This window comes from Caloenas nicobarica, chromosome 8 (assembly GCF_036013445.1).
Source record: "Caloenas nicobarica isolate bCalNic1 chromosome 8, bCalNic1.hap1, whole genome shotgun sequence".
In the NCBI taxonomy this organism is placed as follows: domain Eukaryota; kingdom Metazoa; phylum Chordata; class Aves; order Columbiformes; family Columbidae; genus Caloenas; species Caloenas nicobarica.
In genome coordinates this window covers 2,560,454-2,583,592 of record NC_088252.1, presented here as the reverse complement: position 1 = coordinate 2,583,592, position 23,139 = coordinate 2,560,454, and the positions used below count along the sequence as shown (strand labels likewise).

General features: G+C 51.0%; 1 protein-coding gene across 2 annotated transcripts; it reads left to right on the top strand.

Moving 5' to 3' along the window:
- The first annotated feature begins 45 nt into the window (after positions 1-45).
- On the top strand, positions 46-20,241 carry THAP4 (THAP domain containing 4). 2 transcript variants are annotated; one of them, XM_065640330.1, is made up of 6 exons: positions 46-170; positions 782-1,938; positions 10,307-10,466; positions 13,642-13,751; positions 14,619-14,722; positions 19,530-20,241. In XM_065640330.1, the coding sequence occupies exons 1-6, from the start codon at positions 94-96 to the stop codon at positions 19,647-19,649; spliced, it is 1,728 nt and encodes a 575-aa protein (XP_065496402.1). In that variant the 5' UTR covers positions 46-93; the 3' UTR covers positions 19,650-20,241. The 2 variants fall into 2 exon arrangements, with proteins under 2 accessions (XP_065496402.1, XP_065496403.1); XM_065640331.1 differs by lacking the exons at positions 46-170; positions 782-1,938 and adding an exon at positions 5,026-5,152.
- Positions 20,242-23,139: the final 2,898 nt, after the last annotated feature.

Genomic DNA, 23,139 nt, shown 5'->3' with positions numbered 1-23,139 from the left:
GGGGTGACCTGGCTCCGCCATCTTGCTGTACGGCTGGCGGCGGCCGGGCCGGCGGGCGGGGGCCGGGGCGGGCCCGGCCGGCGGCGGCCGGAGATGGTGATCTGCTGCGCCGCCGCCAACTGCTCCAACCGGCAGGGGAAGGCGCACCGGGGCGCCGTCTCCTTCCACAGGTAAGGGCGGCCCGCCGGCCCGCCGCCGCCCGCAGGTGTCGCGGCCGGGCCTCCCCCATCCCCGGCCCCGCTCCGGGCTGCCCGCGGCGCTGGGGCGGCTGCGGCTCCCCGGGAGCTCCCGCCGGGCCCCGGGCGGCTCCGGCCGCCCTTTGTTTCCCTCAGCGCCGGGACCGGCCCCGGGGGTCCGCGCTCGCTCCGGGCCCGGCCCCTCGGCCTGTGCCCTCTCAGGTGCTGCCCGTGGAGGCCCCGGGGACGGGTCGGTGCGTCTGGTGACCGGCTGGAAAAAGCCCCTTCGTTCAGCTCACCCGGGGCCTTTTCCCAGTGCAGGAATTTTTACAGCCGGTTAAATACGCCCAGGATGAGCAGCGGGGACGCACGTTGGCTGGGCTGCTTGGCGGGTCGGTGGCGGGTGGAACGGGAAGGGACGCGTTTCGGGTCTGGGCCGTTAGCGAGTATCGAGTGTCTTGGACCAAAGCAAAATAATCCCCGAATGAGCGTAACCTGTTAAAATGCAGCTTTCACGAGAATTTCCTAAACCGAAGAGTCCCGACCCTTCTGATTTCCCAAACGCAACTTATTTTTTCATTGGTTTTATCTGCTTGTTTTCTCAGGTTCCCTCTGAAGGATTCGAAGCGGCTGATCCAGTGGCTAAAAGCTGTTCAGAGAGACAACTGGACTCCCACCAAGTATTCATTTCTTTGCAGCGAGCATTTCACCAAAGACAGCTTTTCCAAGCGGCTAGAAGACCAGCACCGGTTGCTGAAGCCCACGGCCGTCCCTACCATCTTCCAGCTTTCAGAGAAAAAACGCGACAACCTGGATTATGTCAGAAGCAGGAGAAAAATAGCGAGCCAGGTGTCGCTGCAGGATGGAGAAGACCCAAGGGAAGGAGGCTGTGAGGTAGTTCAGAGGACCTCGTCTTCTGGCCAGGACTTCATGGTGATGCAAGAGACGAAAGAGATGGAGGACGCGACTTTGCAAGCGGAAACGGGATCGACGTCCGAGGAGGAAGAGAACGTCCACAGCCAGCTGGACGGCCCTCGGAGAAGGACGTTAGGTGATAATTTGGTTGCAAAGCCTGGGCTTCAGAATAAGCTGGAGAGATCTGCCATGGAGGACTGTCCTAAAGCCACCTGGACGGGGAGCTGGGTGGCAGACAGGAGCGGCGTGTCCGTCGACGACTTCACGCCTCCCGCCTCTGGTGCTTGCAAGTTCATCGGCTCCCTTCATTCTTACAGCTTTTCCTCAAAGCACGCCCGGGAGAGGCCGTCCTTCCCAAAAGAGCAGCTAGAAAGGAAAAGGCCAAAGAGAGACGCGGAGCCGAGCTGCAGCAGCCACCTCGTGGGACGCGATAAGGCCGTAGCGGAAGGTTCCTCCACTTCATCCCTCCCCGCCACCCCGCAGAAACCTTCGCAGGGTTTGTCGGCGTCCCCGGCAGACCTGACCCCTCGGCCCGCCACCGAGGCCGTGGTGGGGAGGAAGGGGGACACGGACGCCAACCCCATGTCCATCAACGAGGTCATCATGTCGGCCTCGGGAGCGTGCAAGCTCATCGACTCCCTCCACTCGTACTGTTTCTCCTCCCGGCAGAGCAAAAGTCAGGTGTGCTGCCTGCGCGAGCAGGTGGAAAAGAAGAACGGGGAGTTGAAACTGTTGAGGCAGAGGATCAGTCGCTCTGACAGTCAAGTCAGGAAGCTGAAGGAGAAGCTCGATGAGCTGAAGAGGATCAGTTTCCCTTACTTGAACAGCCTGCTGTCCCAGGACTGTGGTCAGTATTCCCAGCGGCTCTGCCTTGAGGCAGAATTCACCCTTTTCTTAGCAATAAGAGGCTGTTTAAGTTAGAGGCTATAAAGATGCGATGGGTAAAAGATACGCGGAAGGTACCTCTTGGGAAGGAGAAGTTGTAGCTTGTGTTAGATCAACAGATACAGGCAGAAGAATTAAGTTTTTGGGTACAGGAGCTATTTTGTATATCCCAAAAGTTTTCCAAGTGATTTCTGGTATGGAATGGAAAGTTAGATCATGGCGTTGCAGACAACTCTCTTGATGACTTTTTTTTCTTCTTCTTCCTGGATTATTTTAACTTGTGACTCAGTAGCACCTGTTAGGATTTGCCTTCATTTGCAGTGTGCCTGTGATTTTTTTTTTTTTTTTAAAATTTTTATTTTTGGTGTGTTAATGAGTTGTTGTGGGCAAGCAGGTATCTGGGAAAGCAGTCGTAGTCTTCTCCGGTGATGTAAGAAGTACTTGTGATCTTAGATTTCGTGTACTGCACTCGGGATGGATGAAATGGAAGCGGGAGGTATCAAACGTGGCAATGTCATGATACACAGTGAGGTCACTTTTTGTGTCTGAATGCCTGTGTTTGATTTGATCATTTCCTTCCTCAGAAGGAAGAAGTCAGGAAATGGATAATGAAGTGGGAAGAGATGGAGAATGACTTCACTATCAATTAAAAAAAAAAAAAATGAGAAACGTGAAAACATAAGGGAACTCAGTGAGGGACAAGGTTGTGTAAAAAGGTTGTTGTGGAGAAGTGGAATCGGGCCATAACCCTGTCTCTTGCTTTAGGGTGCTTTAATATGCAGCTGATAAAACTCTTGCACGATGACTCTGGTTGCAAGATACAATTTGGGGGAAGAGTTTTAGGAGTGTCTAATGATGGTTGATGTTTGTGGGGCTGCTGAGATGATGTTGGGTTGCCTTGGGAAGGATGTGTGACTTGGGGCTTCCTTGAAGAAGTCGTCACCCGTGGGTGGTTGGTGTCCCCTGATGGCAATTCTCGCCTCTCTTCTTTAGGTGAAGAAGCCTCACGGCTTCTCCTAAAGCTGTGTGGTGTTAGACATGGTCAGAAAAGTGATACTGCCATGGGCAGAGATGTTCTCCAGGCTGTTATAGCCCAGCCTGCTTCCTCACTCAAGCACAAGAAAATAAACCCTTACAAAATTCTTAAAGGTTGTACCCAATGCGACTTCTCCCATGTGTTTTTAATTTTTTGGAGTATGGGGAAACTCACACTTTGATTTGAGGAGTGAGGGGAAAGAATTCCCCCCTCCCCAATGGGAAATCAGTGTAGTCTGATTTGTACCTTCTGGTCTGTATTTTTTTTATTGGTTTGGTGTCAATAACTAAGTACAATTTTAGGGTTCCATAATTGTCACTCATACATATATATATATATACACACACATGTATATACATATATACATATATATATATATATATATGAAAAGGGGTGTCTAGCTTTGCTGCAATACCTTCATTGAGATACTATTTGCAAAAAGAATGTCCTGAAGGATGTTTTTCAGTATTCTAGTAAGCACTATGGTTTTTCTTTTCTGAGACGGTTGTTCTTATACATATGTCTTTGAGAACATGATAACTATATACTAAGAATATATTCTGAAAGAACATAGGAATTACATATTCTGGTTTTTAGGGGATTTTTTTTTTTTAAATGGATTGACCAACTCGTTACCTGTTCTGCTGTCTCTTACAGCAAAACTGGAGAACAGTGTGTAAAAATGAACCATTTTGAGAATGGCATCTTGGTGTGATGGGAAGTTCCTGTGGAACCGTGTGGCTGGTGACCTTTTTTAAAGGATTTGCTGGTGGCTGGCTGGCTTTTTTCTTTTTTTTTTAGCTGAATCTTGGTGCTCTTCTGCCTTGCGTTGTGTTTTGTGTGCTCATAGTAATGGTTTATGGCGGTTAGAATACCTGATGAAGCGCTGCGGTGCAGTCTGGCTTGTGCCCAGATATGGAGTTTTACTGTAATACAAAGCTGAACTGGAGAAAGGCTCTTTGGTATTCAGAAAAATACGGTCGGGTAACATATTAGGTTAATAATAATTATAATCTTTGTTAGTAGCTATATTTCAGTTGTCCTAAATCACCTGGTGTGTAGCGGAGGTGACGTTGTTCGCTGTGAAGTTCCAAAGGCCTCGGGGATGGGGAGTGTCGGTGGAGGAGCTGCCCGGACTGACCGTGCCGGTTGTTCATCTCCACGTCCCGACTCCCCACGCTGCTCTTTGCTGCTGCCCGACCTTCAGCCGCTTCCACAACACCGCCAGCAGAAAAACGAGCTTTAGGCTGGCACCCACTGAGCAGATCTTCATCGTGGTGTTAGTTCTCAAGTGATATTTTCCTCCTGTACGTTTCTGGCTGTATCCAAACTACAGCCGGCTGGGAAGAGCAGGTTTCTGCAGGGCGGCTGTCCTCGCCAGCCAGATGGAAGGGTCAGTGACTCAGTCTGGGCAAGCTGGGCTCACCGTGTGCTCCAACTGTCACCATGTGCTCAAGAAGTGTTTCCCAACCTGTCTTAACCGGGGGATCAACAAGCTGCTTTTAGGAGAAGCCCTGGGCTGTTTCCCACGCAGCTGCCACAGTGACCTTTTCCATCTAAACTTGGAATTTACTTGTTTGGTTGGTAGGAAAATGTTTCTTTCTGTTTCTGAGGTCCGTGGACCAAACGTTGAGGAATACCGCAGCGGAGCGGTGCGGTGAGGCACCGAGCACCGGGCAGAACGAGGGCAGGAGCATCTTCTGGAGAACAACTGGGTGCACTGGGAGAAACTGGGGAGAGCCAGCGAGCAAGTATGGATCTGGTGTCCTGGGGAAGGGGAGACAATTCTAACAGCACCGTCCTCCGATACACAAGTACTACCTGATCATCTTGTTCTGCTTGAAGGTTTCGCAGCTCTGCTGCATTGCACTCCCCCAGTGCTGGCACAGACAGGAGATCCGAGGTGATCCTTACACAAGATCACCTTGTCCTAACGTGCTGGAGTTTGGTCCTTTTGTAAAACTACATCTCCCAGCAGGCACTGGGATAACTCTCTTACTTCATCATGAGATCACTTCCCTAATGGCCATCTTACCAACCCCTGCAAAACACTTTCTGGGGAGCAAAGGTGGTTTGAGAGCTCGAGCGAGTGATAGAGAAATAACCCTGCAGGCCATGGCTGGCGATGGAGCAAATGCAGGTATGGTTCACTGGGATCGGCTTGTTGGCGTTTGTGAGAGCGGTAAAGCTGTTGGAGGGCAGCCCTTTGAGCATATGCAGAGAGTTCCATGCTGCGTGTTTGGCTTTCATGAAGGTCATATTAAAGGCAAGAGAGTTTGCAAAATGAGTCCCTGTGAAAAAAGGTCAGAATTTTGCTAGGAATGTGCAGGAAATTGTGTTTCCTTCCAGCTTAGAATTGTCTTCAAATATTTGTACAAAGCTAGCATAGAAATTTGTGATACTTTTGACCTGTGAATGAAGCACAGTTCGTGAACTTTTGGGACAAGCCAAAAGACTCAAACATTAAACGTCTGTTTTTTTGCCAAGGTCCTGATTCCTGGTCTGTGGGGCCCGAGCTGGTGTTTCCCATCAAGGTGGCAACAGGTTTTTGTTTGTGCTGCAGGAAACAAATAGCAAGATCCTGTTCCCGGTGGCAGCGAGAAGTGGGATTACGTGAGGACGGGAGATGCTGTGCTTCCCTCGGTCTGAGCAGGTCCTGCCCAGCTTAGCTTGAAAATGAAACGCTTATAATGGATCGCAGAGATGTGCCGCCAGGGTAGAAGTCTAGTCAGAGTTAAGTGGGTGTTACAAAGAACAAGGGAGCTATAAAGTAAGGCAAGGGCGAGATAAGGAGTAGGAATATGTGTGCACAGGTTAAGAGCGGGGCTGAATCTGTGGCAGAAGGTGTCTCGAGAGAGGTGAGATGAGATGTCAGAGCGCCCATAGCCCGAGCAGGAGCTGCCTCGTGCTCCGTGTGACACGCAGCAGGGCCGGGACTTGTGCTGATCATGGAGGCGGCTCCTTCACCGCTGCAGACATTGAATTCTACAGTGAGTGGGCAATGACACGCAACAAAAAACCAGCTTGCAGCTAGGAAGCAATGAAAAGGCTGACTAAGGAGAACTCGAGGGAAAGTAAAACTTACCGAGCTAAGCGCAGGTAAGGTGTTTGGGTTTCTCATAATAGCGTGTAATTTTTAAAATCTTTTATCTGTATTTTGTAGTGCAGGAGAACTCCAACAGTGATTACGAGCACTGGAGCATTTTACTGCAGAGGTTAGAAACAGAGACAATAATGCGTTGGTATTTGATCATGAAATTAATTACTAAGGCTGTAAGATGAATATTGGTGAACGTAACGACGTCGCCAGCTTTTTGAGCAGAACTGGAGCATGTCAGCGCTGGGAATGCTTTACTGGTTAACTGGGGGAGCATCAGCAAAGGGCGTAAAGCTGTGCAGCACTTGGGGACGGGCAGCAGAGTCCAAAGCCGCCTTCTGTACTTAAATGTGGAAAAATTATGCTGAACAAGGCTGCTGCTTAATTACCAGAACCTTGATGATGATAATTTAAATCCAGTAAGCGACTCAGCTGAAGAAAGGGCTGCAGGAGGCTGCCTGGCTGTTGCTGCAGACCCTGCACTTTGAAGACTGAGAAGGTGCTTTGTGAGTTGCTTTGGTTTTTTGTTTGGAGTTTTGGGTTTGTTTTATTCTAATTTTTTTTTTTTTACTTCAGCTTCCCTCAGCAGGTATTCCCCGGCTTAGGGAAAACAGGTTAGCTGCCTTGTTGGCAATCAGCTGGCTGCTCACGCCGCGGTTCCGCTGCTAAAGCTGGGCAGGAATTTGTGCTTTTGGTGCCGGGGACCCCACTTGAGAGCCACACTGGCCCAAGGGGCTTGTGCGGCGACTTTGTCTGGTCCGTCTCATGGCAGGAGCGTGCACAGCCCCTTAGAGTCTGACTTTGTGACAGTGCAGGGAGGGGTTTGACTTCTAAAGCATCTGTGAATGGGGAAGATGTGGAAATGGTCTATTTGATGGTGAAACGGAGCTGACGTGTGTGCCCAGGACCTGGACGTGGCAGTTTTGGCCTGAATGGCCTCCTCAAGAAAAGGGTGATCAGGTTGCTGCTGTGCCTGCAGTTTTTGTCTCCCAAGCTGCTGCGATTTGTGGGTGTTCGTGGCTGATTTCAGTCAGATTTTGTGGAGGAGCAAAGGTCTCGAAGATGCTGGGTCCCTAATGGCTTCAAGTGGATCATCTGGCAGGAGAAAGCAACTCCAGGAGCGTCCTTGTTAAGAAAGAGGCTGTAGCCTGAGCTCCCCGTGATTAAAGAGAAACTCTGTCAATGTGAGAGAACCAGTGTTGAGAGGACCCCGTCTGGGTCTGTGTCTTGCACTGGAAATTCCCAGGTGTGGTTTGTATTCTTGACATCAACACACACACTTTTTAAGTTGTAGCAGCAGGTCGTTTGCATAAGTGATGCGCCAAGACTTGCTTTAGAAAGGGAAGCGCAGGCTCCTTCCTCAATGAAACTCCTCCTGACAAACTGCATCTATAAACCTGTTTGAAACAAAGCAGCTCAGCGGACAAAGACATTTTCCTCCTTAAACTCTACTTTTTGTTGCTACAGTAGTCTTGCTTTTACCCAACCACAACATAAGCACATTTCTTTTCAAACCACTTTTTTTTTTCTTTTTCTGGTGGACTCAATCAGCCTCTCTCCTGTCTGCCTCCCCACTCGTGCTTTTCCACTCTCTCAGCTCGGTCCTTTGGCACAGGAGGGATAAAAGATGATTTGGTCCACTCGTCAGAGACCAGTTCGGAAGGGAAGAAGCAGCGCTGCGTAGGGTGTGATCAGGATGTGTTCAGTCTTCACTGAGTCCCTGGCCCTTATTCTCTTTTGCTCTCGGCTTTTCCAAGTGATTTAAGAGCTGAAAAACTCATGTTGGCTTCACTGCAATCCAGGTAGTTTGGAAAATAATGGTTGCTTGGCCATGTTTGCCCAGATGCAAACAGTTATTTTCGGCTGGCTGGAGGTCCCAGCTCTTTGGAAGCGAGACTTGGGGTCAAGTTGTGGGTGCTGGAAACCATCGGTTGGCTTCTCTTGGTTTAGCAAAGAGTCTAAAGAGTGGAAAAGGCTAAATCTGTTTCTGTCATTTTGATGCTTTTTCCTGAAATGCGCCAGGGTTGGTAAGTAGAAGAAATGAAGCGCTCATCCCGCTCCTGACCCAGGAGAGGGCAGCAGCAGCCCGGGCTGGAGGCTCCTCCAGCCTCTCCAAAGCTTTGCTCTTCGCTTCCAGGGGAATTTGAGCCTGCAAAAAGCTCAGAAAGAAATGCAGTGTATGCAGCAGCGAGTGAGAGACAAATACCAGTCGGATGAGGAAGCAATACTCACTCGCAAAACTGTGTGCTCTAAACACGAAAGCAGGAAGGGAAACTGGTTCCTAAGAAGCAATGTAGAAGTGTGGGGTTTCTTGTAGCGATAATTTTGGACTTTTGTTGTCGGTCATCACTGTGTTAAGGTCTCTGCTGCAGCAGAAAATAACGTTCTGTTGCTTTAGTTGCTCACAGGTGAGACCACATCTGGAATATTGTGTCCAGTGCTGGGCCCCTCAGTTCCAGAAGGACAGGGAACTGCTGGAGAGAGTCCAGCGCAGCCACGAAGATGCTGAAGGGAGTGGAGCATCTCCCGCGTGAGGAAAGGCTGAGGAGCTGGGGCTCTGGAGCTGGAGAAGAGGAGACTGAGGGGTGACTCATTCATGGGGATCAATATGGAAAGGGGGAGTGTCAGGAGGATGGAGCCAGGCTCTTCTGGGTGACAACCAGTGATAGGACAAGGGGCAATGGGTGCAAACTGGAACACAGGAGGTTCCACTTAAAGATGAGAAGAAACTTCTTCCTGGTGAGGGTGCCGGAGCCTGGCCCAGGCTGCCCAGGGAGGCTGTGGAGTCTCCTTCTCTGCAGACATTCCAACCCGCCTGGACACCTTCCTGTGTAACCTCATCTGGGTGTTCCTGCTCCGGCGGGGGGATTACACTGGATGAGCTTTCGAGGTCCCTTCCGATCACCAACATTCTGTGATTCTGTGAAGGTAGGTATCGAGACAATGAAATCCTAAGTATCCTACATATCAATACAATGAAATCCTGTCCGGTGCAGTAACACTGCGGTGCGGATTGTAGGAACCCTGTGGTAACACCTCGGTGAGGCTGCAGGACGGGCTCGGCAAGGCTGGCTCCGCTGCCATAGATTTTTATCACCCATTCATAGTGAGCTCTCATGTTTTCTCAAGTTGCTTCACTTGCAAAATACTTCAGGATAAAGAAGAATAATTGGCAGCATCTTACTGCCATGCCAACTGGCTTTCTAAACATGCTGTCTGTGGGAGAATGAAGAACAAAAGTGGTAATTCTCTTTTATCCAGGAGAGTTTCTGTTCCCTCTCCTTTGTCATTCCAAGTGCGAACTCTCCGATCTTCCTCCTCACTCAGAGATTTTAGCCTGACATTGGGGACTGAGCACAGTGAAACTTGGACTGACACTTCGTTGGTGTTGGTCTTTCTGGAGATCACATACGTGCTGTATCGCTTTCTCTGCCTGCACCTTCGGAATGGATCTGCTTTGCTGTTCCCATGGCTTTCAATTGTCTCTCTCCATTTCTCCGATTTATTTGTTTTTTTTCAGGTCCCACCCTCTGAAATCACAGCAAAATGCAAAACTGTTGTTTATCAAAACTCTTCTAAAATGATATGTTAAAAAACTTTTACCTTTGCAAAACAGACTTTGGTTGCTTCTTAATTGCAACGACAAAGGGAAGCAGCTTTCTCTTCCATTCGTGCTTTAACTTGCAGGCACCCTGGTCTTTCTAAAACATTTCACTTAGCCTTAGTCCAGAGTCTAAGCATGACAACTTGTGAACGATCCCTGTGTCTTTGAAAAAGCGCAGGTCATTGTTAACCTCTTCAAAAACTTCACAGCCAAACTTTGTCTTGAATATGTATGCAGCATGATTTTTCTTTTTCCTCTGAAGTGAAGACTCATTTCCTTGCTTGCTGAAACATGCAGCAATGGTACGTACTCAGTGCTTGAGAAAAGTCAGGCCAGAGCATTAGAAATTTAGTTACCGTGTAGTGGTAATTCTTGTCTCTTGTTTGTAGATGGGAGGGGGAGTCAGAAATGGAGCACTGGAAGGGGGCTCTGTGCAAGGCCACGAGCAGGTTTGAAAACAGACCTGCTTTCCGTGACTGGTCACCGTTCCTCCTCTCCCCTCGCACCTCAGAGCTGATGCTGCTCTAGAGAAAAATGTTGCTGTAGATCCCTGAATTTTTAATTTTTTTTTTTTTCTTCTTCTTCCTCCGCAGAGACTCCCCAGCTGAATCCCGTGATGGAGCCCCTGTCCTGGATGCTGGGCACGTGGCTCTCGGACCCGCCGGGAGACGGCACCTTCCCCACAATGAAACCCTTCCAGTACCTGGAAGAAGTGCACATCTCTCACGTGGGGCAGCCCATGCTCAACTTCTCGTAAGTCCGAGGCTCTGGCTGCAGTGGTAGCAGCTTTCGGGTGAGATTCATTGGTTGCGTTTCATTTCCAGTGGCAAAGCAAACAAGATTTCACATACCAAATGAGACAATATACTGATATGTGACTGCATGGTCTGAAGTTTGTTTTCCTTTAAACCTTGTGATTAATTGGCATGCTGTTGCAAAATACCCAGAGCTGCACACCTGCAGTCGCTGAAGAGTTATTTTCATGAGCCCAAGAGTACTGTGTGCTTCTACAGAGCTTTTCCAAAGTGAGTTCACAGCTGTGGGCTCGTGCAGGAACACACGTGTACAGGATCAGGACCGTGGTGCCGTGTACAGCCCTTGTGTCCTGCCAGTCTGGAGAGTTACACGGTCACAAGTAACTTGGGTGCTGCAAATGTGACTGTAACTTAGAATAGAGTGACTTGGGGTACCAAGAATGGCCCCAGTGTGGACATCTCTGTTGTTTGTGCAAATTCCGTACCTGCCTTTGAAAGACCAGTGATCCTTCTGCTTTATCGTGATGTCCATGGAGAGCACGTTAGCCAAAAGACTTACTGACCTCATGGCCAGAAAAAAACTCACCATCCCCTTGCAGTTGGTGCCTGTCTAATCAGAAATGAATCTTCAGGCAATAGCGTTACAGCTGCTGTCGTTCTGCTTTGTGAAACTCCTGCTTACAGATGCAATAAATGAAGGAGCTATGGCATGGCTGCCAAGTTTGTTCATTTTAAACTGTGGTTCTCAGTCTTCACCACCGTGAAAATCTGAGAAAAATTAAGGTGTTTACCCAACTAGATGGGATAGGAGGCAGATGGCTCAACTGCTTTGACTGCAAGTAACTGTTCTAAGATAAATTGAAATCTGGAGGAAGAAGAGTGACATGTTAGCTACCTGTTCAGTACTGCTCCATTTGGGAGGGCTGAGTTGGGGAGGTTGTTGCTTTGAAAACCAGAGAAAATAATAATGACAAGGTGCCAACGCTGTGTGAAAGACGCCCTGTGTTCCTGGTGCGCGCCGTTCGTTGCGACAGAGCTGCCGGCTCAGCATGCGACATGTTTAGTCCAGTTTCCAAAAGAAACCAAGCTCTGACAGTTGTGCTCTGTCTACACCTCCCTCTCTAACTGTTGAGCAGTTGCCGATTTGAGTCGCCTTGGGAGTTTTTTTTGTGCCAAAGAGATACACAACTCAGAGCAGTCGAGCCCTGTGAAGCGTCAGGAAAATAGGCAGCAGGCTAGAGGACAGAGACCTGTGCCTCCCTGGCTCCTGGAGCAGTGCCACTTGACTGCTAGGAGACAGTCCATATGTCTCTTGAATACTCCAGTTACTGAAAGAAGCCTGGTTTAGGTTCGTTCCTCCTCTGATTCTCGACGATCCCACCGTCCATAGGGCACATGGCTCCACCGGCTGCAGAGCACGGAGGCTGAGATGCTCGGACAGCCCTTAGCAGGGCTGCAGCCCCACACCATCGATACACGTCAGTCCTGGTTCTCCCTGTAACCACGTGGTCAAAAGGAGACGTCCTTCTTATAGAGACAAAGCCAAACAGGAGGAGTAATTTGTCCTTTGGGTACAAAACCACACTGGGGAGCCAAGGCAGCTGCCATGCACCCAAGCACTTCGTCCCTCCTCCCAAGTAAGAAGCGTCAGGACGAGAGGAAACGGCCTCAAGTTGTGCCAGGGGAGGTTGAGGTTGGATCTGGGGAACAATTTCTTCCCCAAAGGGCTGTGGGGCATTGGAACAGGCTGCCCAGGGCAGTGCTGGAGTCACCATCCCTGGAGGGGTTGGACAGACAGAGATGAGGTTCTCAGGGACATGGGGCAGTGCTGGGGGTGGGGGCACGGTTGGACTCCACGATCCTGAGGGTCTTTTCCAACCAAAATGATTCTGTGATTCTATGAAACTCCTCTCTAACTGCTCACCTGAGCTGTGCTCCCCTTCTTTGTCTCTAGCTCTTTGAAGTCCCTGGGTCTTTGTGCCGTGTCTAGGGCTGCCATGTGCTGCAGCTTGTGCTGCTGGTCTTCTATGAAATGGTGACTCTGTGATTTATTACATTTTACTTCGCACGGGAAAGACTTGCTTTGGATTTCTGAGCTCTCAGCGCTTCTTTAATTAATAACTGCTCCAGTTTGCCACGTGCCAGCGCCTGGACAAGCCCTTTGGTCAAGCTCTTCTTGGGTCTGTTGCTCATTTATCCCGCTACTGTTGTGGTGGCAGCTGATGATACGGTGTATCCCCAGTCCCAGGACAGGTCACGGTGGCCAAGGGGGCCGGTGTTGACCTTTTCCAGCAGGAACATCCCCATTGCATGACAGAGGCACGTGTGGCAATCACTATGGTGCCAAGGAGTTCTGGGTGCAGATTCAGCAGCAGCAGCTCCCAGGTTGCCTCTGTCTCCTTTCCTGTAGAAGGATGTGGAGTGGGAAATTCTATGAAAAACAATATAAAAAGAAAGAGATCAGTCTAGAATATAGAAATGCTTATAGGATAGTCTGCTATGCTGTATAGATACCCAGCTTGCTGTGGTGTTGAAGTTTAATTCAGTTGCCTGTGTAGACTCAGGAATGCTGTGGCACTACTGTAATAAATGAACATGTGTGATATATGAAATTACCCACGTTATAGGTGACGAGACATACAACCCTAAAGCTTCATGAAGAGTAAATAACAATGTGAGCTGACCTATTTTTTTCTTTTTGAAGGAGGTGGTGGGAGAAATAAGTCTGCTCTGTTACTGCCTGCAGCAAGTAATACATTAAAAAAAAAAAACCCTCCCAACTTGCCATGTTTAAAAGCTAAATAAAGATGATATCGTAATTCCAGATATTTATTTGAGAAAAAGAAGCATTTGAGACACAGCGTAGCTTCAGCATCTGTGAAATGTCTGACTTGCGAGGCTGTTTCTGAGCTGGCTGTTAGGAAGACTCAGGAGCTGTGGAGAGTTTGAAGCTTGGACTTAACTAACAGCTTTAAGAAATAATTGTGCCTGTAAAGTAACTGTATTTTTACAGGTTTACACTTCCCAATTATGAAGCATTGTCAGTCCTTTACTCTTCAAGTCATACTGCAGGCAATCATGTCGTTAAAATACCATTTCCTCTGAGACAAAACCAGGCCAAATGCTCTGTTTTCAGTGCAACAAAACCATCTTGTTTTCTGATTCTCCCTCAGGTTCAACGCCTTCCATCCGGACACCAGGAAACCCATGCACCGAGAATGTGGATTCATCCGCCTCAAACCCGACACTAACAAGGTGGCCTTCATCAGCGCCCAGAACACAGGTACATGCACCGGGGAAAAGAAGAGGTTGTTACCCTGCTGTGCCATTTCATCACTTCTCCAGAAAATTATCGCACCTCTCACAGTTTCATTTAATTTATTTTCACTGTGGGTTCGGCGCCGAACCCACGGTGAAAATAAGTTAATAAATGAGTTTGTGTCAAAAGCACTGAGTTTCTAGGACTGGCGATGTGGCTTTTAGTGTCAGGAAAGGACTGCAAGGGGAAATCCTGCTCATGCAGGAGACTCGAGGGGTATCCTTTTCTCAAATGATATGTTGGTATTTGCATATGTGGCTTTGTAACCCAAAAGAACGCCTGCCTCTGTAACCAGAATTGCAGTCTGAGCCTTAATGGTGGCAGGTGATAAATGGCCAGTGACATTCTTCATGCCTTTGTAGCATCCTAGTCTTTTTTTTTTCGGTGGGGAGGCAGGGAGAATGTTTTCACACAGCTCCCGTCTGGACGTAATGCCTTGGTATGCACTTACAGCTGCTGAATGAGAGAGAAAGAGCCGCATCTAAAATATTTTAAGTGAAAGAGTGTTAAAACCCACTTAATATTTAAGTTTGCGTCTAAAACTCCAGGGCAGGTGCTGAAGGGAAGGCTGCCGGTCGCAATGCGATACTCATCCCACATGGTATGAGTAAGTCTGGCTGGCTAGATTTTTCTAAGCAGCATTACGTGTCTGAAGTGTGTGGTTTTGCAGCTGTCGATACTGCTAAGTCAATAAAACCATTCTTCAGGGACAGCGGTGGTCTATTACGTAGTCTAATAACTGTGACATCATTAAGTAACCTTTCTAGTCTTTTTTATATATATATATATATATATATACATATATATATATGTGACCTTGCTTCTCACTAGGTCTGGTGGAGGTGGAGGAAGGGGAGGTGAATGGACAAGAGCTGTCTATAGCTTCTCACTCCATAGCCAGGATCTCCTTTGCCAAGAAGCCCCACGTAGAGCAGGTGAGTGAGCAATTCGCATAGTGTTGCTGGCCCCAGGAGCTGTCTAGCTGAGAGGATAGGTTAATTAGCATGCTTTAATTACAGATTGCCAGCAGGAGTTCTGGAAAATATTGCGTGGCATCCTGGCTTATCCTTTCTGTAACAGCGTTCAGAAAATACTTGGTACATTATGAGACCCGGAGGGCCCATTAAGATAAGAACTGATGTGTGAATCAGAGCAGCCAGCCCAGAATCCTGTCTCCAGCAGCCGCCAGTAGCAGGTCTTTAGAGAAGAGAATAGCAAAGCCTTGCCTAAATACCCTTGTACAGCAGTGGCGTTACCTCTTAACACTGAATTAATTACAGTCTGAGGGTGCATACAGAAGGTATGTCCGGTACTGGACCTCATCAGGATATTTTAGGAACACCTGCCGTTTGTGGAGCTCCACCTTGTCTTTGCAAATCTTGCTTTTTGGGGCATTCACAGATTGCTCTGAGCTCTCATCCCATCCGTGGCTGCTCGGCAGGGCTGGCATTTGCTGCCGGCTCCAGTCTTGCTTGACTGCTGTTTCGTTTTTGTGTGTGTCAGCGGTTTGTTGTTGACACAGCTGGATGGGGTACAGCCAGCTGGGAGTACGATGGCACTGCTGTGGCATAGGTCACCGCTGGAATCCCGGCTGTCACGTACAACCTTGTCTTAGCTGACTAGCAGCTGAGAAGGAGCAAGGTTGAACAAGCTCTCGCAAAGAGTAGGTGCTGGCATGTTCGTGCATCTGTTTTGTTTTCTCTGATAGTGTTTGAAGCAAGTGACTGCGGTTTTTCAAGGGTGACAAGTGCAGTGTGGCTCTCGGGAGAGAAGACACTGCTTTGTTTGCAGCAAATACAGTATTGTCTTATTAAGGACTTTAAGGCTTAATTTTGCAGCCTAGTTTTTATGTGCTGTAAAACAAACCCAAAGATAACTGAGAGCACAAGTTTGTGCAGATGTAGCCAGTGTCATAAGTGTGCTCCCTAAATTCACTGAATTGCCAAAAATTGCATGTGCCTACACAAATATTGTTCTAACTGGAAAGGCAGTCCTAACTCCCCTGCCTTCAAATGCATGTTTTAAGTTGTTGGGTTTCTCCTTTCTCAGGAGCAACCTCCTTTCTATAGCAGGAGAAATAAAGCCATTAAATGCTATGGATATCACCAAGGCAGCGGAGCTCTTAATTACAAACATTTAAATAAAATGGACCACCCTCTTAGAGTCACTGCCTGAAACGTGAGCAGATAGATTGGCAGGAGGAGAGGGGGAAGGCAACAGAAAGCCAGCGAATGTCTTACTGCTCGAGGGCTCCAGGGCTGGCGTTGGCTGAACCTCCCGAGCTGCAGGTCCGTGCTCACCTGGCACCTGAGGGCAGGGAGGCCCAGATACTGGTCCCAGTGAGCGTCTGGCAGGCCCTTGCTGGTGAAGGAGGATGTGGAACAAGAGGCAATGGCAGATAACCAGCTCCCAATGTTGTTTTCTTCACCAAGAACAGCGTAAATTGCCTGTGGAAATCAAGAGACCAGAAGTGTGAGAAGGGCGCATGTGCTGCTGCTTTGGTTGCTCATTGTGAGAAAACTTTACCATAATGTTGTGTTCTCGCTGAAAGGTGACTTGGGAAAGCTGTGGCTCGGCCAAGCCATAATTCGGGCAGGAAGACGTGTTCCCTGGGCCAGGGCTGTGCTGCAGGCGCTTGCTGGTGTGGCCGTGCCGAGGTGCGAGAGCTCCCCGCAGGGACAGAGAGACGATGCTGACGGGACGTAAGGCACAATTGCAGCGTATGAGACTCTTCCTCCACCTCTGAGGAGCGAGTGTCTCTGAGCTCCCACCCTGTGCATACAGACAAGATGTTCTGCAGGAAGCGGAGGGGCACTCCTAGACCAGTTTGTTTCCAAACACCCTGCTCGTGTTCCCCTGCAAGCATCTGGAGAGCAGGCACTTCTTCAAATATTTTCAGACTTTAGGGCTGCCCTCTCAGTATGTGGGTGCTGAGGGAACTGAGTGACGCACCTGCAAGGCTGCTGTGTTATCTCTGAAAGGTGATGGAGATCTGTGGAGTGTCCTGGTGACTGGAGCCTCACGGCACGTGGGTCACCCATCTTCAGGAAGCACCTGAAGGTCAACCTGGAGAGTTACAAGCTGGTGAGCCTCACTTCAGCCCCTAGAGATGCCTACACGGATGAAGGAGAAGGTGGTTGGGCACAATCAGTGTGGTTTAACCATGGGGAAATGGTGCCTGACTGACCTGGTTGTCTTCGGTGATAAAAATGACTGGATTTGTGGACAAGGGGAGAGCAGTGGATGTCCCTTCCCTTGGATTCAGCAATTTCCTCAGGTCCTTTCCCCATGTTTCACGTTTCCTCTCCCGCGTGGGAAGCAGCAGTCTCCTTGTGCATCTCAGAATCACAGAATGTCAGGGATTGGAAGGGACCTCGAAAGCAGGAACACCCAGATGAGGTTACACAGGAAGGTGTCCAGGCGGGTTGGAATGTCTGCAGAGAAGGAGACTCCACAACCTCCCTGGGCAGCCTGGGCCAGGCTCTGGCACCCTCACCGGGAACAAGTTTCTTCTCCTATTTAAGTGGAACCTCCTGTGTTCCAGTTTGCACCCATTGCCCCTTGTCCTATCACTGGTTGTCACCCAGAAGAGCCTGGCTCCATCCTCCTGACACTCCCCCTTTCCATATTGATCCCCATGAATGAGTCACCCCTCAGTCTCCTCTTCTCCAGCTCCAGAGCCCCAGCTCCTCAGCCTTTCCTCACACGGGAGATGCTCCACTCCCTTCAGCATCTTCGTGGCTGCGCTGGACTCTCTCCAGCAGTTCCCTGTCCTTCTGGAACTGAGGGGCCCAGCACTGGACACAATATTCCAGATGTGGTCTCATCAGGGCAGAGCAGAGGGGCAGGAGAACCTCTCTGACCTACTGACCACCCTTCTAATCCTCCCCAGGTCCCATTGGCCTTCCTGGCCACAAGGGCTCATGGTCACCCTGCTGTCCCCAGGACCCTCAGGTCCCTTTCCCCTACACTGCTCTCCAACAGCTCGTTCCCCAAACATTCCTCAGGGGTACATGGAGCTCGTCCTCTCGTGGTACCATCAGCCCACCTTTGGCTGAAGCTCGCTTTTGAGAAGAAATCCCCCTCTTTTTTGCCCAGTTCCTCTCATGTTCTTCTTTTGGCATTCAGACTCCCTTGTGTGACCTGCAGTGATCCATTCAGAAAAAAAGGGCTGTTCAGGAATCCTGAGTTTCGGTCACGCATTGTGGGATGATTTCTTGTTAAAGACAAGTGTCTTTTATATTCTTTTTAGTTGCCTTTTCCTGCTTAGGGTATTTGAGGAATGCTATCATGCATTACAAAGAGCCCCATCTGATCAGGAAATATTATGCTTTGATTAATTTGCATATGAGCCTGTTCCTGCTCTTGTTCCTATGAATGTCAGAACAGCGGCGTGTCCTCTGCAGTCCTGGGAAGCTTCGCTCCAAATGGCAACGACCTCCTGGAAGGAGGCTGTGTTGGATATTGGCATTAAGGGCACGCTGCGGGTGTAGGAACAGATGTGTTAATGGAGAGGACGCTGTCTCGGAGCACACAGACTGGTGATAGCTCATGGGCATGCCCCCAAGTGGCCTTCACTGGAAACAATGCATTTGCAAAAGCCTCTGTGTTTTAGGAATTTCTAAATGGGACTGGTTTAAGTGACAGCAAATTAATCGTGCTTGCAGGTTGTCCTGCTGTCCCCAGGACTCTGTTTCTGTTCACCTCTGGGATTGTGCTCGGCACAAGAAGCAGCAAGCGGCCACCAGGCAGAATAAGCAGCGATTCTGGGCGATGTGGAGTGAATCTATGCTGAAATCGCGCGAAGGGCCGAAGTGCTGGATGCGCGGGGTCCGTGCGGAGCTGCCTCCTCGCAGCAGCTCTCACCTGGTGTCACCCACGCAGTTACGTGGCCCTTCTCCTGCCGGGCCAGGCAGCTGGAATGACGCCTTCCAGAGCTTTATTCTGGGACAGGAGCTGAGGTTCAAAAAGGGATGGTCCCAGTTCTCTCCTTTATTTCGGTGACAGCTCGGAGAAGACCTACAACCTGTGCCAAATGCTGTGGAGGCTTAGCCGCTCCCTCCAGTTTGGCAGCTGCAGAAACTTGGCTTCAGGCGTCTGCTTGCACGGGTCCTAAGTGGTCTGGCTCCACAGGGCAACCCCAGATTGCCTCTCTGGAAGTCTGGTGCAGCACAGACAGACTTGTGGCCTGTCGGGGTGGAGGGATGGGGACAATGTCACCCATCGAGCCCTCTCGATGCGCAGCAGCTCTCTGCCATCCCACCCTGGGGCTGGACCTCACCTGGCTGCAGGTGCAAGCTGAGGCTCGACAGGCTCCGATCTCCCCAGGTAGCGTGAGCAACGCTTTCGTCTGGCACGGTGCGGTGACCTGCAGGAAGCCCGAGGGGTTTTGAAGGCTGCCTTGGGGATGTTGTTCAGCACAGAGAACCTCCCTGAGCCACCAGCTGCTCTTCTGGTGGAAGGATGTTGGCCTCTCTGTGCTGAGGTGGTGTTGGTAGTAGCACCAGGATGCTGCGTTGCTCTGTGGATAATGGTCTTGGAGCTGGTATTTTGGGAGGGGCCGCCTTCCTTAGGAGATAAATCTTCTTTTGGTTTACTCACGTGGCTGTAGTGAGCCCATCCTTCCATCTGTGGTGCGTTGACAGCAAAGGGAAGGTAGAAAGCGCAGGTAAGGAATTTAGCCTGTGGATGCTGTTTTTTTTTTTTTAAATTTTGTTATTTCTTTTATTCCCCTCTTTTAAGATTACCAGAAAATTCAGGCTCAATTCTGATGGGAAACTTGAACAAACTGTCTCGATGGCAACCACTACGCAGCCCATGACTCAGCACCTCCACATTACCTACAAGAAGGTGATGCCCTGATGCCAAGAGGGCTGGGTCTCCCTGGGGACATCGTGTAGAGAGAGCAGCAGCAGCTCGGGGACACGGCATGGCAGATCCTGGAGCTGGCAGCTCGGGGACACGGCATGGCAGGTCCCGGAGCTGGCAGCTCGGAGACACGGCATGGCAGGTCCCGGAGCTGGCAGCTCAGGGACACGGCATGGCAGGTCCCGGAGCTGGCAGCTCGGGGACACGGCATGGCAGGTCCCGGAGCTGGCAGCTCGGAGACACGGCATGGCAGGTCCCGGAGCTGGCAGCTCGGGGACACGGCATGGCAGGTCCCGGAGCTGGCAGCTCGGAGACACGGCATGGCAGGTCCCGGAGCTGGCAGCTCGGAGACACGGCATGGCGGGTCCCGGAGCTGGCAGCTCGGAGACACGGCATGGCGGGTCCCGGAGCTGGCAGCTCGGAGACACGGCATGGCAGGTCCCGGAGCTGGCAGCTCGGGGATATGGCAGATCCAGCTGCCTGTGCTTGCCCCCAGGGCTGCGGAGCTGCCCATCCTGTTGAGAATGTTGCTCAGATGTTTCTGTAATGGTATATTAAAAAATAAAATAAAAAGCTTTTATTTTTATGGCTGTCTTGGGGTGTGATTGCGGAGTAGTCTGCGTGTCCCTCTGCTCTGGCAGTGGTTGCAGAGGCTTTTTGATGCCCGTTCATTAGTAGGTGTTGGGTTGCAGATCCAACCTCCTGGACCCTTCTCTGCAACCTGAATAACGCTGCAGAAGCCGCAGCATCAGGAATGGATTTGCACTGCGGGGACAGACCCTGAGAACTGCCTCTTGCTGTGGGAGGGAGGGAACGGTGGCACCTGAGGGTGCAGTCCAGGTGACTTGAAAGGACTTGAGGCAGTGCTGGAGGTCAGGACCAGACCTCACCTTGCCTCAGTGTCAAATTTCGCAAGAGTTTGAGTGACAACTGTGAACCAAGGGACAGAAGAGAAACTGCAAACAGTGGGGGTTGACCTTGGCAGTTCTTTTTTCTCGCTCAGGACTCATGATGCGGCCTTTGGCTTCACGAAATCTGTCATCGAGTCCCTCAGCAGAGAGGGAGGCAAAGGTCTAGCGCTGCTTCTGCTCCACAACAGAGGCTGGAGAGATGGTTCTGGCTGTGTTTCTCCATCATGTGTCTTCAAAGGCTTTGTGAAGTGGCTGTGCGGCTCTAGGGAAGGCCTCGGCGGTGACATTTCTTTCTCAGAAGATTTCTGATGCCAACGGTTGTGCAGGAGCTCTGTGCGAGGGGACGACGGGTCTGGTATGCACCTGTAGCTTGCTTGGGGACCCAAGACCCTCCTTGGCCAAAGGGATTTAAAACCTTGGCAGCCTTGGAAATGGCTGCTCTGGTGGCTTCCCAAGCTTCTCTGAGCTTTGCGGTGGTGTCATCAGGGTATTTGCAGGTAGCGCAAAAGTGATTCAGAGAGGTGGTTTCGGCATGTAGTGCTACAAGGGTATTTTAAGGAAAAGCGGAGAAGGAGGCAAACAATTCAAATCCTGTGTTATGTTCCTGAGCCCCTGTATTTGAAGCTGAAAATTCAAACTGGGGCCAAGAAATGATAGCACGGAAACATCTCATGGTTTTGGAGACAGCAGAGGGCATGGGGGAGGCAGAACTTTGCGAGGTTATTTTGAATGTTGGTGCTGTAGGTCTTTAAGTGTTGCTCAGTGACATGAAGATAGAGGCTGATCGTGGGCAGTGCACCCCAGGGGTCAATACTGGGTCTGATCCTCTTCGTTAGCTGTAGTAGTTCAGCCCCAGCTCCCCCAGCTGGCAACTAAAACCACATGCTGCTCACTCACCCCTCCACAGTACCCGGTGGGATGGGGAGGAGAATTGGGGAGCCAGAGGCGATGGCAGCACGGTCCAGCTCTGGCTCGCTCCACCAGACACCCCACAGTTGCAGAAGGAGCAGCGCAGCTCCAGGACACCCCCCGGGCTCTTGGCAAAGAGCAGGGACAGCTCAGAGCTCCCTTTGCCCCTCTCAGGACGGAGCCTTGGGAGATGTGGGCTGAGACATGCAAGTGTCTGGAAAGTTGATGCAGTCAGTGCCCGGCCATCTGTCTACCAGTTCTTCATCGCCGGGCCTGATGGTTTCTAAACCGCGTCTCCTCTCGCTCTGCTCTGCGCTCCATGGGCACCTCGGCTTTTGCAGAGGCCTCTGGGCCTTTCTGCTTTTTTTCCTCTTTTCTCTCTCTGGGATGTTTGGGACCAGGTGCTGCTTCCTGGGACTGGCTGCTCGGTGCAGATGGAGTTCATGAGGAAGTGCATTGAGTATCTTTTATTTTATATTCTATTGCGATTTTATATATATATATTTACTAGTAGTGTGTTAGTATTTTCTTACTGTGTTAATCTCCATTCAAGTTTATTATTTCCCTTTCGAATCTCTCCCCTATTTGGGGGGTGAAAGGGAGGGACTGAGCGAGTGGTTATCGTGGTTATATTGCTAGTTTGGGTTAAACCACGACACTCGTGAAGTTCGCCAAGGGCCGTGCACAATCCTGCCCTGGGGAGGAACAGCCCCAGGCCCCAGCACACGCTGGGGTGCCCGGCTGGAGAGCAGCTCTGCAGAGGAGGCCCTGGGGGTCCTGCTGGACACCACGTTGAACCTGAGCCAGCCAGGCCGGCCAAGGGTGTCCTGGGCTGCACGAGGAGGAGCATCGGCAGCAGGTCGAGGGAGCGACCAGCAGTGCTGAGGCCACCCCTGGAGCCCCCTGCCAGGCGGGCTTTGCCATCGAGTCCTGCCAGCGGCAGCAGACGTTGTGACCTGCCAGCAGCCGAGCGGCCACCGAGTCCCGCCAGCGGAGCCCGAGCCCTCGCGTTGCACCAGTGACAGACATCGAGTCCTGCCAGCAGCAGACGAGACAGCAGGTCCCACCAGCAGCCGAGAGGACGTCAAGTCCGAGCAGCATCTGGGAGGACACAAAGTCCCGGCAGCAGCAGAGAAGACACCAAGTCCTGCTGGTAGCAGACACCAAGTGCCTCCAGCTCTGAGAGGACACCAAGTTCCACCAGAGGCTGAGAGGACACCAAGTCCCACCAGAGGCTGAGAGGACACCAAGTCCCGCAGCGGCTGAGGACACCAAGTTCCAGCAGCAGCTGAGGACACCAAGGCCCCACAACAGCAATGGAGGTGTCCAGGCACGAGCCAGCGGTGCCACCAGCTGCCAGGAGGTGCCGGCGGGGGGACACGTGCCCCATGTGCCTGGGTCCCCTGGAAGCCCCCGCTGGCGCGGGCCCGTGCCGGCACGCGTTCTGCCGTGCCTGCATCCAGCGCTGGGCTGCCAGCGCCGTGGCTGCCGCCTGCCCGCTCTGCCGGGGGCCCATCGTGGCCATCTGCCTCCTGCAGCTGGAGGATGACGGTGATGGGGGGCCGCCCGTCGCCACGGCCGCTTCCATCCCTATGCGGGGCGGGGGCCGTGGCGGCAGAGGCGGCAGCAGCAGCAGCAGCAGCAGCGGGGCCCCGGCGGCCCCC